Below are 18348 nucleotides of genomic sequence, written 5' to 3'. Positions count from 1 at the left end.
CTGCAGACTACCACGTCTCCTCCGATACTGTGGAGTCACCAGCCGCTTCTTTTCACCTGACTGTGAGGAGTTTCGCCAGGGGGATGTAGCGCGTGGGAGGATCACGCTATCCCCCCCAGTTTCCCCTCCCCCCTTAACAGGCATCCTGACTGACCAGAGGAGGCGCTAGTGCAGCAACCAGGACACATACCCGCATCTGGCTTCCTATCCGCAGACACGGCCAATTGTGTCTGTAGGGATGGCCGACCAAGACGGAGGTAACATGGGGATTCAAACCTGCGATCCCTGTGTTGGTAGGCAACGGAATAGACCGCCATGCTACCCGGACGAGCCCAAAGAATCTTAGTGCTTCCTAAATGACTCGTTGCATTTTGCAAACATAAGACTACAGACCTATAGGGTAGACCAACAGTTGCCTACCTTGCCCTGTAGTTCAAGTAGCAAGTGCAGTTGTTTTCTCATGCATCAACAGTCAGCGTTTCAGTGCATGGCTAAAAGTGGAGAAAGTTCGGACAAAAGTGGAGGTATCTAGACGGATTACATAGCAGACGTGCTACTTCCGCAAAGAGTCCAGTGGAGACCAAGAGTCACTGAGAAATAAATAGCCTAAAGCTCAAGCAGGACCCCTAATGTACAGTACCTTCTCTCCTATCTCAGTCAGGTCTCCTCCAGGTAGCACCTCCAGGTCCGGGGTCAGGGCGCAGGCTTCCAGCACACAGCGATACCTCTGCTCATTGAAGGCTTTCCCAAACAGGATGTTGTCTCTCAGTGTGGCATTCTGGATCCAAGCCTGCTGCGGCACATACGCAACTGAACCCTGAGGACAAAAGGGAGGAAACTTCTTCACATCACCCCTTCAGTATCAATAATAGTATTTAGCATTTCAAATTTATTTCAGCATCCACCTCAGCTCCCTTACTGAGGAATCTTTATTTCAATCCATGTTTACAGACTCCACCTTTTCTGTACGGCATGATGAAGGGCTGAAATTTAAGGGTGGTATTTCTCATAGCTTTGCAGATATATCAAGCATATTTCATCTCCCACCCTCTCATCTCTTTCGATATTTTCAAATTAGACACTGCGTTAAATCTTTGTTTCCAACTTGTCCCCTCCTCACCTCCGACTCGACTATGGGACGAGTTTCTCAGCTCCGACCCCCTTCAAAAGTCACCCATGTCAAAGGTTTATGACAAACTCCGGTCCTATGACAGTTCAGCAGCTACCAGAGTCAAGACTACCTGGGAGTGTGAACTGAGGACCTGAACCTGGAGGACAACCGGTGGGACAGTGCTCTTAACGAAATTCACTCAAGCTCAACTTGTGTTTGTCTCAGACTCACACAGTTCAAGGTATTGTCTGGGATTCATTTTTCCAAAGCTAGACTGTCACAAATTTATCCAAACATTACCGGCAGCTGTGACAAATGTCACGCTTCATCCTGCAGTCTGACCCATATGTTCTCTTCCTCTCCATTATTATCTTGCTTTTGGCAGAACTACTTCGATACCATGTCAAAAATACTTTCAAAAACTATAAATGTCTCTCCCCATATTGCCATATTTGGGTTTCCAGAAGACTACAACCGATATACCTCCAAGCAATTAGATATTCTAACTTTCACTTCCTTATTCGCAAGGCGCCTTCTTCTTCTTCTTCTTCTTCACTGGAAGTCAACCAAAGCTCCCTCCAGCACTCATGTCATTTCGAACGCTGGAGGAGACTAGCTACTCAGTCACAGCTGATTCTGGTAACTTCTAGAATAAATGACAATCTTTTCTGAGGTTCTTCAACTCTCTTCAGTCTCTGTCCTCTGAGTGACAGACCCCCCCCCTTTCCTCCCCCGTTTTCTCCCCGATTGCACCGAGCCAATCACCCCACTCTTCCGAGCCATCCTGGTTGCTGCTCAACCCCCCTCTGCCGATCTGGGGAGGGCTGCAGACTACCACTACCTCCTCCCATACATGTGGAGTCACCAGCCGCCTCTTTTTACCTGACAATGAGGAGTTTCACCAGGGGGACGTAGCGCGTGGGAGGATCACGCTATTCCCCCCAGTCCCCCCCCCCCTCCGAACAGGTGCCCCGACCGACCAGAGGAGGTGCTAGTGCAGCACCACATACCCACATCTGGCTTCCCACCCACAGACATGGCCAATCGTGTCTGTAGGGGCGCCCGACCAAGCCGGAAGTAACACTGGGATTCGAACCGGTGATCCCTGCGTTGGTAGGCAACAGAATAGACCACGACGCTACCTGGATGCCCCACTCCTTTTTTTCTTTTTTTTTTTCTGGTTCGTTTGTCTGTTTCAATTAGTTAAGTAATTTATTCACTTATTCACTTATCTGTAGTTTACTTTGTTTTGTTGTGTTTGAACTTTGCACAATATGAAAACACCAAAAGAAAACGTGGCTGGTTTTTCTTTTGATCCATTGAGAGCCACAGTACTGTGATTCTACTGTTATCGTCACCTGTGTTTCAAATGTGATTCTCATTGTTAAACTGGTTTTTATTTTCTCTTCTCATGCGCCACATTTCCTAAGAAAAATATGGAACACAAAAATAATGATAGTAGTTATAACCTTTTGTGACAATATGAGTCAGTTTAAGCACTAGGGGAAGATTAAAAGACTCAGTAAAAGTGTATTTCTTGGAGTCGTTTCAGAGGACACTGCGTTGAGGCTGATGTGAGCGGACAGGCTGCAGGAGCCAAGGGACATGGTGGGAGAGAATACAGTCAAATATAGCCCTTAGCCCAGTGAGGAGTTCAGGTTGTGCTCAGGTTCGTAGCGTACAGGAAGTCCTCATCTTAAAGTTCGCAGGTAGGTGATAATGTGAAGCGACAATAATCGAAACGCTGCCGAAATTGTTTCCACCGGTGGAAAATCTGTGAATGTGGAAACTTACTTCCTGGTTAGCTAATAAACTGCATTGACTGATAAATTAATAAATAATGTAATTTAAGAATGATCGATAAATTACATTAATAAAATAAATTTATTAATAAATACAAATGAATAATTGATAAACTTTCATAAATTACTACATGCACTGACATTTTCTTGTTACATACTGTATTGAGCTGTATAAGACAATGCAAATAACAATGCTCGAGTGTAGCTTTCTTACATAGCTATACGGACATAATATTGAGGATAACTGTGATTGTTTCCCCTTAAGTGAAGATGAAGGAGAAAAAAAGATTTGGGGAAAAAGGCTCGCTGGTGGTTTGTCAGGCACACAATACTCTCCTACAGGTTATAACATCAACTCGGCACTTGCCCGTATGGAGACGTCGCCTTCTAGTTTCTCCATTTCCCCCAGCAGTGCAGAGATCACCGAGGATTTTCCACAGCCGACGTGCCCCACCACGGCAAGGAGAGAGCCCTGAGGCACCATCATGTTGATGCTAGGGAAACATAAGAATCAGATCAGCATCAGCCAGCGTGTACACCATGAACACAAGAGAGTGAGATGAGGCACTAGAGCCTTGGGCATTAGGAAAAACCCCGTGCATTACAGAGGTCACGGTAGTCATGGCTGTCTATTTGTGTTTGCAATATCTTCAAGTCAGCTTATCCACAGCTGACGACGCAGAAACTGATCTGAAAATAATGAACATACTTGTGGAGGGCAGGAGGTTCCTCTTTAGTCCACGTGAACGTTCCACTGGTAACCGTCACTGAGTATTCTGTTAAAGAAATGAAAGGGAGTGTAATGACCTTTCGCCTTTCCGACAGATTGGGGCCGGTACTTGTGTGGTTTACAAAGGCTGCACAATGAAGAGCATTCAGAAACAGCAGCTGTATGCTGTCTAACCTGTGGCGGCGCTCTTTCTGTTTACCGACTGTGGGTCCAGCTCGTCATGACTCAGGAAAGCTTGAATCCGCTTCAGAGAGACGCTGGCCTGGGAATTACAAAGAGGGCGTCAGTGAAAAGAAAACACAACACACAGTGGCACTCTGAAAGAAGAGAAAACAGATATTACTACTATTACTACTTTATTAATCCACGTGGGGAAATTCTTTCTCTGCATTTAACCCATCCTAGCTGTGTAGCTAGCAGCAGGGGGCAGCCACCATGCAGCGTCGGGGACCAACTCCAGTTCTTTTCCTACTGCCTTGCTCAGGGGCACAGACAGGAGTATAAACCCTAACAGTGCCACCATTAACGGCATACTTAAAATTTGTGAGTGGGGGCGTCCGGGTCTGCGGATGGGAAGCAGGATGTGGGTGTGTGTCCTGGTGGCTGCACTAGCGCCTCCTCTGGTCGGTCGGGGCGCCTGTTCAATGGGGGAGGGGGAACTGGGGGGGAATAGCTTGATCCTCCCACACGCTACTTCCCCCTGGTGAAACTCCTCACTGTCAGGTGAAAAGAAGCGGCTGGCAACTCCACATGTATCGGAGGGATGGCTCGGAAGAGTGGGTTAATTGGCAGGATACAATTGGGGAGAAAAAGCAGGGAAAAAAATCCCCAAAAAATAAAATAAAAGTGTATATATATACATATATATACTTAGCACAAAAGTAAGGAAATTTGTGTTTGGTAGATGATTTCTTTGTTGTACCAATGCTTCGTGGCAATAAATCTTATGCCGTTGGAAAGCCTGGTTATTTCCCTTTTAAACGGGGCCACATTGGTAAGGAACATGCATTTGTGAGATGAGCAGCAGAACTGAGTATGTGGGTTGCGCCCATGCAAAATTTTCCAAATGTTCTCTGCCAATGCCAAACAGCTTATTTTGCTGTTGCTATTGACTCTTGTTTTGAGCTTCTGGTACCCCAGGTGCTGACAATCAGGTGCCTGATATATACTGCTCAAAAAAATAAAGGGAGCACCTAAAAACACAATATAGACCTCGATGAATGAAATATTTCAGCTGAAAATCTTTATTTATTAGACAGAGGAATGTGTTTAGAGCAAAATAACCTAAGAATGATCAATGGAAATCAAAATCATTAGCCCATTAAGGTCTGGATTCAGAATCGTACTCAAAATCAAAGTGGAAAATGAGAACATAGGCTGATCCAACGTCTGTGGAAATTCTTCAAGACGATTCAAAATGAGGCTCAGTAGTGTGTGTGACCTCCACGTGCCTGTATGCACTTCCCACAACGTCTGGGCATGCTCCTGATGAGACGACGGATGGTCTCCTGAGGGATCTCCTCCCAGACCTGGATCAGGGCATCGGTCAACTCCTGGACAGTCTGTGGTGCGACATCGCGTTGGCGGATGGTATGAGACATGATGTCCCAGAGGTGCTCGATTGGATTCAGGTCTGGGGAACGTGCAGGCCAGTCCATAGCATCAATGCCCTCGACATACAGGAACTGCTGACACACTCTGGCCACATGAGGACGAGCATTGTCATGCATGAGCAGGAACCCAGGGCCCACTGCACCAGCATATGGTCTGACAATGGGTCTGAGGATCTCATCCCGGTACCTAATGGCAGTCATGGTACCTCTGGCTAGCACGTAGAGGTCTGTGCGGCCCTCCAAGGATATGCCTCCCCAGACCATCACTGACCCACCGCCAAACCGGTCATGCTGGAGGATGTTGCAGGCAGCAGAACGTTCTCCACAGCGTCTCCAGACTCTCTCACGTCTGTCACATGTGTTCAGTGTGAACCTGCTCTCATCTGTGAAGAGCACAGGGCGCCAATGGCGAATCTGCCAACCAAGATGTTCTCTGGCAAAGGTCAATCGGGCTGCACGGTGTTGGGCTGTGAGCACAGGCCCCAATTGTGGACGTCGGGCCCTCATACCATCCTCATGCATTCTGTTTCTCACTGTTTGAGCAGAAACCTGCACATTAGTGGCCTGTTGAAGGTCGTTTTGTAGGGCTCCGGCAGTGCTCCGGCAGTGCTCCTCCTGTTCCTCCTTGCACAAAGGACCAGATAGCGGTCCTGCTGCGGGGTTGTTGTCCTCCTGCGGCCCCCTCCACGTCTCCTGGTGTACTGGCCTGTCTCCTGGTACCTCCTCCATGCTCTGGACACTGTGCTGGGAGACACATCAAATCTTCTTGCCACAGCACGCATTGATGTGCCATCCTGGATGAGCTGCACTACCTGAGCAACTTCTGTAGGTTGCAGATACCGCCTCATGCCACCTCTAGTGGTGAGGGCACTAGCAAAATGAAAAACTAACCAAAGATCAGCCAGAAAAGATGAGGACAGGCAAATGGTCTGTGGCCACCACCTGCAAATCCATTCCTTTTATAGGGGTTGTCTTGCAAATGGAAATTAGACAATTTACCAACAGGTGAAATTGAGTCACAAATCAGTGTTGCTTCCTAACTGGACAGGTTGATATCTCAAAAGTGTGATTGACTTGGAGCTACATTGCATTGCTTATGTGTTCCCTTTATTTTTTTGAGCAGTGTAAGATTTATTGCCAAGAAGCATTGTTACAACAAATAAATAATCTACCAAACACACATTTCCTTACTTTTTGTGCTAAGTTTATATATATATATATATATATATATATATATATATATATACACTACCGTTCAAAAGTTTGGGATCACCCAAACAATTTTGTGTTTTCCATGAAAAGTCACACTTATTCACCACCATATGTTGTGAAATGAATAGAAAATAGAGTCAAGACATTGACAAGGTTAGAAATAATGATTTGTATTTGAAATAAGATTTTTTTTACATCAAACTTTGCTTTCGTCAAAGAATCCTCCATTTGCAGCAATTACAGCATTGCAGACCTTTGGCATTCTAGCTGTTAATTTGTTGAGGTAATCTGGAGAAATTGCACCCCACGCTTCCAGAAGCAGCTCCCACAAGTTGGATTGGTTGGATGGGCACTTCTTTGAGCAGATTGAGTTTCTGGAGCATCACATTTGTGGGGTCAATTAAACGCTCAAAATGGCCAGAAAAAGAGAACTTTCATCTGAAACTCGACAGTCTATTCTTGTTCTTAGAAATGAAGGCTATTCCATGCGAGAAATTGCTAAGAAATTGAAGATTTCCTACACCGGTGTGTACTACTCCCTTCAGAGGACAGCACAAACAGGCTCTAACCAGAGTAGAAAAAGAAGTGGGAGGCCGCGTTGCACAACTGAGCAAGAAGATAAGTACATTAGAGTCTCTAGTTTGAGAAACAGACGCCTCACAGGTCCCCAACTGGCATCTTCATTAAATAGTACCTGTTAGAGCCTGTTTGTGCTGTCCTCTGAAGGGAGTAGTACACACCGGTGTAGGAAATCTTCAATTTCTTAGCAATTTCTCGCATGGAATAGCCTTCATTTCTAAGAACAAGAATAGACTGTCGAGTTTCAGATGAAAGTTCTCTTTTTCTGGCCATTTTGAGCGTTTAATTGACCCCACAAATGTGATGCTCCAGAAACTCAATCTGCTCAAAGAAGTGCCCATCCAACCAATCCAACTTGTGGGAGCTGCTTCTGGAAGCGTGGGGTGCAATTTCTCCAGATTACCTCAACAAATTAACAGCTAGAATGCCAAAGGTCTGCAATGCTGTAATTGCTGCAAATGGAGGATTCTTTGACGAAAGCAAAGTTTGATGTAAAAAAAATCTTATTTCAAATACAAATCATTATTTCTAACCTTGTCAATGTCTTGACTCTATTTTCTATTCATTTCACAACATATGGTGGTGAATAAGTGTGACTTTTCATGGAAAACACAAAATTGTTTGGGTGATCCCAAACTTTTGAACGGTAGTGTATATATATATATATATATATATATATATATATATATATATATATATATATATATATATATATATGCGAGTGGAAAAATGAAATAAGGCTTCATCTCAATGAGAAACATCACTCCTGGATGAAATCTTCCTTTGCAAATTCAGGGATATTCACATTTCCTGTAATAAATCTCTCAATATTGTGCATCTGCTGGTTGAACTCTGCCATAGGGCAGGGGGACCCAAATGCTTCCATGCCCAAATCCACAAAGCCACCTTCCCTCCCCCTACGCTGACCTGCGAAGACGTCCTGATTCTGAGAGATTTTCGCGGAGGGGAAAAAGACGGCGTAGCAGCTCCCACCTGCACGAGACTGCTGATGACCTGCGGCAGCATGTTGAGAGGAAACCTCAGGATGTTGAAGAGCGAGAGCGAGACAAAGGCCTTCTCTGCATCCAGCACATTCTTCTCATCCGCATTCACATAAACAGCAAACGTCGTCAAAGCGACCTGCGAATGCACAAAATAAATAAACAAATAAAGAGCTCACGTCTTAATACACAACTCGTGGATTTACAGTTGTCATTATCAGGAGCGCCGCTGGCGAGGAGACACCAAGGGGACATTGTCAGAGAATGGGGGGGGGGGGGGGGCACTGAACTAGATCTGAGCAACGACCCCGGCCAGTTTCACGCACCGCTCTGATCCAAGTCACACAGCCGCCCCACCTGAACACCCCGACACGCTCACCCAGCGGCAGCCTGGTGGGCTTGCCAAGACTCGGTGAGCAAAAAGCGGAAAAAAATGATCCAACCGCACCACTGCATTGCCTAAGCAGTGAAATCATCTGACCATGAGGTTATGAAATTGCTCAACTCTGATTGGATAACTGTGACAGCAGTTGGATGCTGTTCGTTTGACAGGATTCGACGAAGGGGGAGGAGCTCGTGTACGCACCACGCGCTTTGGCGTGAGCTGAATTCGGTACGATTTCAGAATGTGACCTAGTAAAACTAATGTCTCGTGACTGAAAGATGGCTGTCAGGGGGTTTGGTTTAGGACCGACCAGGAACGGGGCGGTGGTCCAGGCCATGGTGGAGAGGGCTCCCAGGTAGGCGGTCTTGCGCAGCACGCTGAGCTCCTTCTGTCGGATGGCCAGGACCTTCTCCTTGAAGGAGTTCTCCCAGGCGTACAGCTTGAGGACCTTGATGCCGTTCAGGATCTCGTTCATCAGCTTGATACGGGAATCCTTGTGCTGCATCTGTTCCACCTGGTAGACAGGAAGAGAGGAGAGACGGGGGGGGGGGGGGGGGGAAGAGAGCGAGATGTTAGCATCAGGAAGCAAACTTTTCTTCCATGTCATAAAAAGAACCAAAATCCTTGAACTGCGAACAAGCTTGAACTGCCCTGCTTCACCCTCAGAGCGAGGGTGAAGCAGGGCAACTCCGGTATACTGAAGTCCATTCTGTGCTTATACAGTCAAAAGAAAAAGGGAAAAAACTGGTCCGTACCATAGTTTCTAAGAAGTTCGATAACCCCTTTAAATAATGCAAATCATGCGTAGCGGTCTATTCCATTGCCTACCAACATGGAGATCGCCGGTTCAAACCCCTGTGTTACCTCCAACTTGGTTGGGTGTCCCTACAGACACAACTGGCCGTGGCTGTGGGTGGGAAGCCAGATGTGGGTATGTGTCCCGGTCGCTGCTCCACCCCCCTCTGCTGATCCGGGGAGGGCTGCAGACCACCACATGCCTCCTCCCATACATGTGGAGTCGCCAGCCGCTTCTTTTCACCTGACAGTGAGGAGTTTGACCAGGGGGACGTAGTGCATGGGAGGATCACGCTATTCCCCCCCAGATCCCCCTCCGCTCTGAACGGGCACCCCGACTGACCAGAGGAGGCGCTAGCGCAGCGACCAGGACACATACCCACATCCGGCTTCCCACCCGCAGACACGACCAATTGTGTCTGTAGGGACGCCCAACCAAGCCGGAGGTAACACGGGGATTCAAACCAGTGATCTCCATGTTGCTAGGCAACAGAATAGACTGCTGCGCTACCCGGACACCGTAGGGGTGTACTTTGACTCAGTCAGACTCCAGTTGCTACAAGCCTAGATGTTGGGATTTGTGCGTGTGCGTACCTGGTAGGCTCGTGTCTTCATGGCGATGACCGCGTTAAAGGGGATCAGCAGGATCATCACAGCCAGACCAGCCAGCACAGACGGGCCAAGGTTCTACCCAACAAAGTGTACAGTACACTTAGGAATCAATGCCAACATCTCAACAGCAAACGGTAAACCATCTACACAAAGGAAATGTGTGTGTGTGTGTGTGTGTGTGTGTTCATGGACTCTGTGGACTGCACGTGCCAGCACACTGACCTGCCAGAGGAAGTACAGCGCCAGCACAATCTGCAGGGGCGCGGACCACAGCATGTTGAGGAAGGTGGTGAGGTCCATGAACCGCTGCGCGTCGACGGACATCAGGTTCACGATCTCGCCCACGGTGGACGAACGCTTGGCGGCGTTAGTTATCACCAGCGCCTGGTGGACAAGGACAGGGAGGGAACCACGTGACATCGGGCTCGGGGTTCATGGTCTCTGTTGTGAGTGGACTCAAAGAAAGAAAAGTTAATGCTGCACTGAATTTGTTTGTTTCTGTGTTTTTGTAGGGTAGGATCGGCGAAAACCAAAACCTTCTTCAGGATGTCTACGACCCCCCCCCCCCCCCGTTGCCATCATTGAACGTTAGGGCTGGGCAGTAAATCAGTATCATATGGATATGGTGATATGAGACTAGATATCATCTGGGATCTGGATATCCTAATAACGTGACATGACATAAGTGTTGTCTTTTCCTAGTTTTTTTTCCGGATCCCCCCCCGCCCCTTTTCTCCCCAGTTGTATCCGGCCAATTACCCCACTCTCCCGAGCCGTCCCGGTCGCTGCTCCACCCCCTCTGCCAATCCGGGGAGGGCTGCAGACTACCACATGCCTCCTCCGATACATGTGGAGTCACCAGCCGCTTCTTTTCCCCTGACGGTGAGGAGTTTCACCAGGGGGACGTAGCGCGGGGGAGGATCACGCTACTCCCGCTAGTTCCCCCTCCCACCCGAACAGGTGACCCCGACCGACCAGAGGAGGCGCTAGTGCAGCGACCAGGACACATATACCCACATCCGGCTTCCCAACCGCAGACGCGGCCAATTGTGTCTGTAGGGACGCCCGACCAAGCCGGAGGTAACACGGGGATTCGAACCAGCGATCCCCGTGTTGGTAGGCAACGGAACAGACCGCTACGCCACCCAGACGCCCCCCTTTTCCTGGTTTTAAAGGCTGCTTTCCAGCAAAGAGAGGCAATTTGCTGAACTTATTAGACTGTTCTAGCTGTTATATTATTTCTCTCTTCCTGTGCGTGCGTGTGTATACCTTCCTGTAGATGGCGCCGATGACAGCTGAGCGGAGCCTCATGCCAGTTACAAAGCAGTACTGGAAGTGCTGGTGGAGAATGATGGTCTGCAGCAAGGCTGTGAAAAACATGAGGAACGCCAGCGCGAAGCCCCACCAATCAGGGACGCCCTTCTGCTCTGCGAACAAGATCAGCATCCTGCGAGAGCGGAGCGGGGAAACTCAGTGTCGGTGAACTACGGAATAAATGATTCATCCTACATGTGACAACGCACGCGGTGGGATGTGACCATACTGAACTGCACCAAAATGACTGCACGGTGAGATAAGGTGGAAAAATTGAGTTTCCTATGCAGCCGATTCTGTGCACATGCACACACTCTCGATAGAAACCCAATTCTCTTGTCCGGTCGTCCAAATAACACAAGTTACCATTTCAGCTGCAGAAATGAAGTTACAGGATGCACAGACTATTCCTCGACCGCTCGGAGCCGTTAGATAACACAATGTACCAACTGTGAATATGTCCACCGCACCCAAAACAACATGAACACTTCTTCCCTCATTTATGTAAAGCATGGCTCCACTTATAGCACATGTTGTCAAGCGCTTGCTCACAGCTGGAGAACAGGGTTCTTCCCAAAACGAGCATCGCCACCGATCTTATCCGGACGGCAGCGGCGCCAAACCTTTTGTGTGTTTTGAGGAAGATTTATAAGGCTCCGCTGTGCCAAATTAAACCATATTATATTTGGAAAGGCTTCAAAATAGCCCCAGATAATACTGTGCGACTGATTACGGCAAAAGCAGATTAGCTAATAGAGGCTGGAGAATTTGACCATTTGAATGGTGGAGTTGGGGAACAGCAGTGATGTGGTTGGAGCTTTCTGAGGGGGATCTTCTCTCTTCTTGCATCAGACGACAGCCAAACGTTCAGACCGCAGTGCTGCAGAACACCCCCCCCTTTTTCTCCCCAATTGCACTTGGCCAATTACCCCACTCTTCCGAGCCCGTATTGGCCAATTACCCCACTCTTCCGAGCCCGTATTGGCCAATTACCCCACTCTTCCGAGCCCGTATTGGCCAATTACCCCACTCTTCCGAGCCCGTATTGGCCAATTACCCCACTCTTCCGAGCCCGTGTGTGTATATGAATTTAGATTGAGAATAAGAAAGATTAAATGTAGATAATCCCCCCCCCCCAAAAAAAGCATGCAATCAAGTTTTCATCCTAATTTGACAAGAAATACAACTTGCGTGTGGGAAAGGCAAAAAGACCCTTGCAAACTCATTTGCCTTTGCAAGGGGAGATAATTTGTTTGCTTAAAATCAGCTGAAGGAACCGCACCTGATGAACTTGTAGATTTTTTTTCCAACTTTTCACGCGTCCGCTTAGTATTTGGATGGAAACGTGGCTAGAATGAAGCTTACTGAACTGCGCCACCCGATGAAATTCTGCGACAGGAAAGTTCCTGCCAATTTTATCCAAATCCTGTCTCTATAAATGAGCCGAGATCTAGATAAGGGATTGACAGGACAGCTGCTGTTGCTCATACTCGGCACACTGTTACCCAAACACGTTTACAAACAAATTTGCATCCTGAACAAAGACAGAACTCATATCAGACAGCTGTATGATGGAGTAAGCTCCACAACATGCAAAACAACATCCTTGGAAAGGAAGATGGATGACACTGGAACAATGGTAGTTTTGTCAGTGTTGGTTACTCTCAGTGGGGGGGGGGGGGTCAGTATGAACAAACGTAAAGCGCGCTCTGACAACCAGGCGCCTCTCCCTTCACCTGAGGAGCTGAGGGTTGATGAAGGTGATGAGGTCCTGCAGGAGTTTGTAGGCCGAGCCGATCAGGAAGTAGGGCCCGAAGGCTCGGAGTAAGGCCCGTAGGAAGGACGGCTGTCGGGGAGCCTCTTTCTGCTTGGACAGCAACACCTCGTCTTCATCGCGGCCAACTTCTTCCACATGATTGGTCGTTCCCGCTGACGGGGACTTGGAGAAAATGGCCAGGGGGGAGGGATTCTGCTCGCTGCAGACGGGAGAGGGCGATGGGGGTGGGAATATGAGAGAGAGATAGAGAGAGGGAGAGAGAGAGAGAGAGAGAGAGAGAGCGAGAAAGAGAGAGAGAGAAGCAGAATGAACATAATCACTTTCTGATGTATCACAGGAAGCTGAATCAGTTCATCTGGACACAACATTTATCGAGAGAAACGTTCCCTCACTCATCTAAGTGACCCCTTCAGTCTCAGCTGACTGCAGCCCCCCCCCCCCCATAAACAATACAGTGGCGTAACGACTGAAACCAGCGATCGGTTTCGGACATGCAAATTACCGTGACCACTAACTAGAGTTTCAATGGCCGTGTGTACTATTCACAGAGGATTGGGGAATGTTTGCACTCACAGCATTGTAAGATGGTGACAGATGTACTCTTAGCCCCCCTCCCCACCCTCCCCCGGGGTGTTCAGGGATGGTCGTTCCCTCTTTGACTCCCTGTTTTCCGATGTATTTTCGTAGTTCGCGAGTTCAAATCGCATACACTGTGTCTACACACTTTAGACACATGGGCGGTAAATGTCTGAGAGATTCTGCTCTACTGCGTTTAAGCAGTCACTAAACTACATGACAAGATGCGGTTGTAATTAAATAATGCAAGAATATATTTTCCCGCCAAACAGGGGATTTTTATCGCAAGTTCATCCAGTGACAGCCAGGGCCGGACTAAATGGATAGATTACACTAGGCAGAGCATTTTTCTTAGCCCCCCCCACCCCCAAACAAGCACATTTTGATACTTTGAAAACAAAAAATATTACTTTTAACTGCCACATGGTTATTATGGTTAATTAGTTAGGTATATATTTTTGTTTATTATTATCTATTTATAGTTTAAAATATTCTATGTTAAATATTTTTAATTTAGACTAAAAGTTGATGTTTTTATCCGTCTGTCTGGGCCCCCCTGTGGCAATTAGACCCTAGGCAGCTGCCTAGTTTGTCTGTGCCGAGATGGTGACAGCCATTTATTTCAGTACTGGGGTTTTCCCTTTATCTGTGCCTCGAGCTACCCACTCCCCAAATAATCCTACAGTGGTGCAAAATGTAGTTTAAAAGAGCCTTGGAATACATGCAGAGTACCAAACAGGACCAATAAAGGCGACTGAAAGGGAATTCAGCTCCCCACCAGACTGGTTTCCAAACCACAAATTAAGCGCAGCATAATCCGAGCCCCTCCTCATATCACTTTACACGCCTTTGTGCCTTAACAGCAGAGGGCCCGGTAGGGAGACTGGAAGGCATACACGCAGGGAGGCCCAAGAAGTACACTAAACAATAGCGGAGGTCATAGTTCACCACACTTCCTGTGATGTGAGTCAAGCGTATTTGTACAAGAAATTCCTTTTTCGCTGTAGTACTAGAGCGTTCACTGGAGGACTAATCCTTGGTGCACATGATGGAGCTGGGGCCAGCACTCAGAGACCGGGCTGCCAGACATGTTTATACATTAAGCTAATTTCTTTAGACGCTAAATAAGCCTAAGCTGCGGGGCGCAATACAGCCGGGAGCAGACTATAACTAGCCGAAATTAAATTCTGCAGCAAAACATTTCACAACAGTTTGGGCCCGGTTAAATCCTCTAATGCTCCGGCTTGAACGCAGTACTCTGAGGCGGTAGAAACTAGCCTGCACACATGCACGATGCATGACAGCAGCAGCGACTGCACACAGAAAGTCGCACGCAGGGTCTTTTTGAGGGGGGGGTCCCCCCCTTTTCTCCCCAAATGTACCCGTCCAATTACCCCACTCTTCCGAGTTGTCCCAGTCGCTGCTCCACCCCCTCTGCCGATCCGGGGAGGGCTGCAAACTACCACATGCCTCCTCCGATACATGTGGAGTTGCCAGCCGCTTCTTTTCACCTGACAGTGAGGAGTTTTGCCAGGGGGGTGTAGCACGTGGGAGGATCATGCTACTCCCCCCCCCCCCCAGTTCCCCCTCCCCCCCCAAAGAGGCTCCCCGACCGACCAGAGGAGGCACCAGTGCAGCGACCACGACACATTCCTACATTCGGCTTCCCACCCGCAGACACGGCCATTTGTGTCTGTAGGGACACCCGACCAAGCCGGAGGTAACACGGGGATTCGAACCGGTGAGCCCCGTGTTGGTAGGCAACGGAATAGACCGCCATGCTACCGGGATGCCTAAGGGTCTTTAAATAAAAAAAATAAATAAAAAAAATTCTGCCTCTATGCAGGTGGGTTGACATGATCTCGGTGTTGGTTCTGTCACTGTGCTATATCGCGAGTGTGTTCTCCTTCTGTTGCTTCCCCACCACTCCTTCCACAGAATGATCTGTGGCGATGATAACTTGGGTGAATTTTATATGGTACCCCTCCCAAATGTGAAATCAACCCTTATCTGACAATCTGTAAACACTCGCAACTGCGCACATACATGCACATTGAGTAAGCAGGTATACATGTAAGCATGTGAAAACACACACACACACACACACACCAAGCCCAACCCTGTGACAAGTTCCCCTCACATTTCCTCTGCTGTGATAAAGGAAAATGGCGAGTGGAGGGTGGAGCTACCGACAACACTGACAATAGGACTCTGCTTTGTATTGTTAAACAAAAGCAAAGGCAAGTGCAGGCGGTGGGACGCGGGCTGAGCACGGGTGCTTGGTGTAAAAGGGGAGTAGGCGTTTTTAAGCGTCGGATCAGAGTAAACATCTCTGCAGGGAGGTTAGCGTTGTCAGCTGGAGGTCAGGAACCTCAGCCACTCTGCCATTTCCCTTCCACAAGGTACAGAAGGGGATCACTGAAACTGAGATCATCATTTTATACACATCGAAACACTAAATATATGAAATGTCAGCGGGGAAACGTTTCAGCAATATTGCAGAGTTGAATACGAATGTGACCCAACATTCAAGTTGGGTTGTAATATATATACATATATATATCCATCTTTGCGGGCGGGGAGATGAAAAATATAAGTAGTAATGACAATAATAACAACCTTTTAGGATTTTGTGACATCTATAGGAAGGACTGGACCGTAATGGAAAACGGGACTCACTGAAGAACCGCTGCTCATCTCAGACCACCAAAACATCCAGGTAAGTACTTCCACCTATTCAACCACCCAGCTGTCAACCCATCCATCTGTCTCTGTATTTGTGGAATTCCTTCTTCCTGCCTAAAGTATTCCCTTTTCCTCTTTCAGCGGCCGGCCGGCCGGCCCTCCCCCCCAAGCCCCCATCCCCCATCCACTCGTCTACCTCTTGGCTTTGGCCTGCTCCTTCTCCCACTCTCTGAGGATCTGGCGCACCACCACCTCCGAGCTGTCCCGCTGGTTCAGAGACCACAGGTCTTTAGACTCCAGGGGCATCTTATAGCCCTTAATGGCCATGCTGAAAGAGATAAAAATAAATCAAATTAATCATCACATTAAGAAGGAGGACCTTATCCAGTGGTGAAAAGTAGATAAAGCTAGAATTCTGAAGACGAACGTGCAAGCAAATGTCCTTCTTGATGCTATCAATGGCTGATCTACCAACAGCCAAACCATGATCGCTTGTGTGGAAGCTCATTTGAATGGTTACTACTGTCTGGGGGGGGTTTTCCACAGAAAAAGTGATCTAGCCCATAGTGATTTCTATCTTCAGTGTTGCAGCCAGACGTGGAAGAATGAGGCAGGTAATGACAAGTTTGAGGAGCAATGGTGCTGTGGTGAACTAGAACAAAGGGCAGACAAAGTTTATGGAAGAACTTTACCAACATATACTACAACATCAGCGTCTTGAACCCAGGTAACCAAAGTTTTTGTTGTTGTTGGGTTTTTTTTTTAATATATTTTGCTGTGGGGACGGTGCAGCTGACTCAGTCCGAATGAATCCCTGGTGTTTTACTAGTACCACCACATGTACCGGAAAGTAAAACTATCTCCAGGATTGTAGATTAAAACTGCAAAATACTGTCAAATAAATCCAACCATGTTGTATATACTGTACTGTACATTGTACGCATACTGGTATGCTCCGTCACATCCATCTACCTCAGGCATGTATATTGTAACGTGCATGGATGAGTAGACACGTTGGCCGCTGGCTGATGGGTCTGACCCTTTAGTCAAGCGGTTAGCGATGTCTCCTGCGGTGCGGGCGATACGGGTTCGCTTCCCGGCCGCGGCAGTTCCTGTGGTTGCTACAATATGGAAGTAACTGGGACGTGCCGTCCATATAAGCAAGGTAAGCAGTGCTCACCCAATGAAAAAAGAAAAATAACACTGTGAAATATTAAAATAAAAGTGCTAACATAAACCCTTTGTTTGTCTTCATTAAAAGAGTCGTCATCTTTGGTTCCAGTGCAGCAGCAGTCATTAATTTTGTCTTAACATTTTGGCGCAACCCGCAGGTGTAAGCTCGCTCGCTCGCCCTCGCGCTCGCTCTTTCTCTTTCTCTCGCTCTGCTTTCTCTCTAGTGTCGATTCGGATGCATTAGAACAGTGGTTCTCAACCTTTTTGGGGTCCTGGACCACCTGCGTATTTTTGATCTACCCTGAGGACCCCTCCACCTGATCTTAGGGGAGGGGGGTTGCAATTTGATAGAAACAGTAGAAACTGCATTTTAAATTGCATTATAGCATTTATTCACTCTTTGGGGCAAAAATAAGAGCTTTCAGTTGTAACTTAGATATAGTTAACAAAACAGAATTCTTATGCAGTAACTTTCAGATATATGTAACAAAACAGAATATGTATTCAGTAACTTTCAGATATATGTAACAAAACAGAATATGTATTCAGTAACTTTCAGATATATGTAACAAAACAGAATTCTTATGCAGTAACTTTCAGATATATGTAACAAAACAGAATATGTATTCAGTAACTTTCAGATATATGTAACAAAACAGAATATGTATTCAGTAACTTTCAGATATATGTAACAAAACAGAATTTTTATGCAGTAACTTTTAACAATGCAAACGGGAGCGAGATCTCTTATTAAAATACAATAAATTACACTTGTGAAACAGATGTAATTAGAGAAAAAAGTCCTGTTACCCTTTATAGTTTAGGTAGATAAAGGTCTCAGTCACATTTGAGTAAAATAATCCTATTTCTATAAATGTCATAGGATCTTTTTTTTTTAAAGATATTTTATTTTCACGGACCCCTTGCAATTACACCACGGACCACTAGGGGTCCGCGGACCCCCGGTTGAGAAACGCTGCATT

The 18348-nt window shown here is 47.2% G+C and overlaps 1 protein-coding gene across 1 annotated transcript in view; it reads right to left on the bottom strand.

Moving 5' to 3' along the window:
- The window catches only part of abcc3 (ATP-binding cassette, sub-family C (CFTR/MRP), member 3), a 78252-nt gene that overhangs the window by 26821 nt on the left and 33083 nt on the right, over positions 1 to 18348 (bottom strand). Inside the window, exons 7-17 of the mRNA XM_056297666.1 lie at positions 16389 to 16520; positions 12891 to 13130; positions 11110 to 11287; positions 10063 to 10224; positions 9823 to 9915; positions 8744 to 8947; positions 8041 to 8187; positions 3818 to 3905; positions 3623 to 3689; positions 3281 to 3407; positions 641 to 817 (exon numbers count right to left, since the gene is read on the bottom strand). Coding sequence (XP_056153641.1) covers positions 641 to 817; positions 3281 to 3407; positions 3623 to 3689; positions 3818 to 3905; positions 8041 to 8187; positions 8744 to 8947; positions 9823 to 9915; positions 10063 to 10224; positions 11110 to 11287; positions 12891 to 13130; positions 16389 to 16520 — 1615 coding nt within the window. The remainder of the gene's footprint in view (positions 1 to 640; positions 818 to 3280; positions 3408 to 3622; positions 3690 to 3817; positions 3906 to 8040; positions 8188 to 8743; positions 8948 to 9822; positions 9916 to 10062; positions 10225 to 11109; positions 11288 to 12890; positions 13131 to 16388; positions 16521 to 18348) is intronic.

The sequence above is a fragment of the Lampris incognitus genome, chromosome 17, assembly GCF_029633865.1.
Source record: "Lampris incognitus isolate fLamInc1 chromosome 17, fLamInc1.hap2, whole genome shotgun sequence".
NCBI lineage: Eukaryota > Metazoa > Chordata > Actinopteri > Lampriformes > Lampridae > Lampris > Lampris incognitus.
Note: the sequence above shows the minus strand (reverse complement) of the source record. Positions and strands in the feature narration are given on the sequence as shown.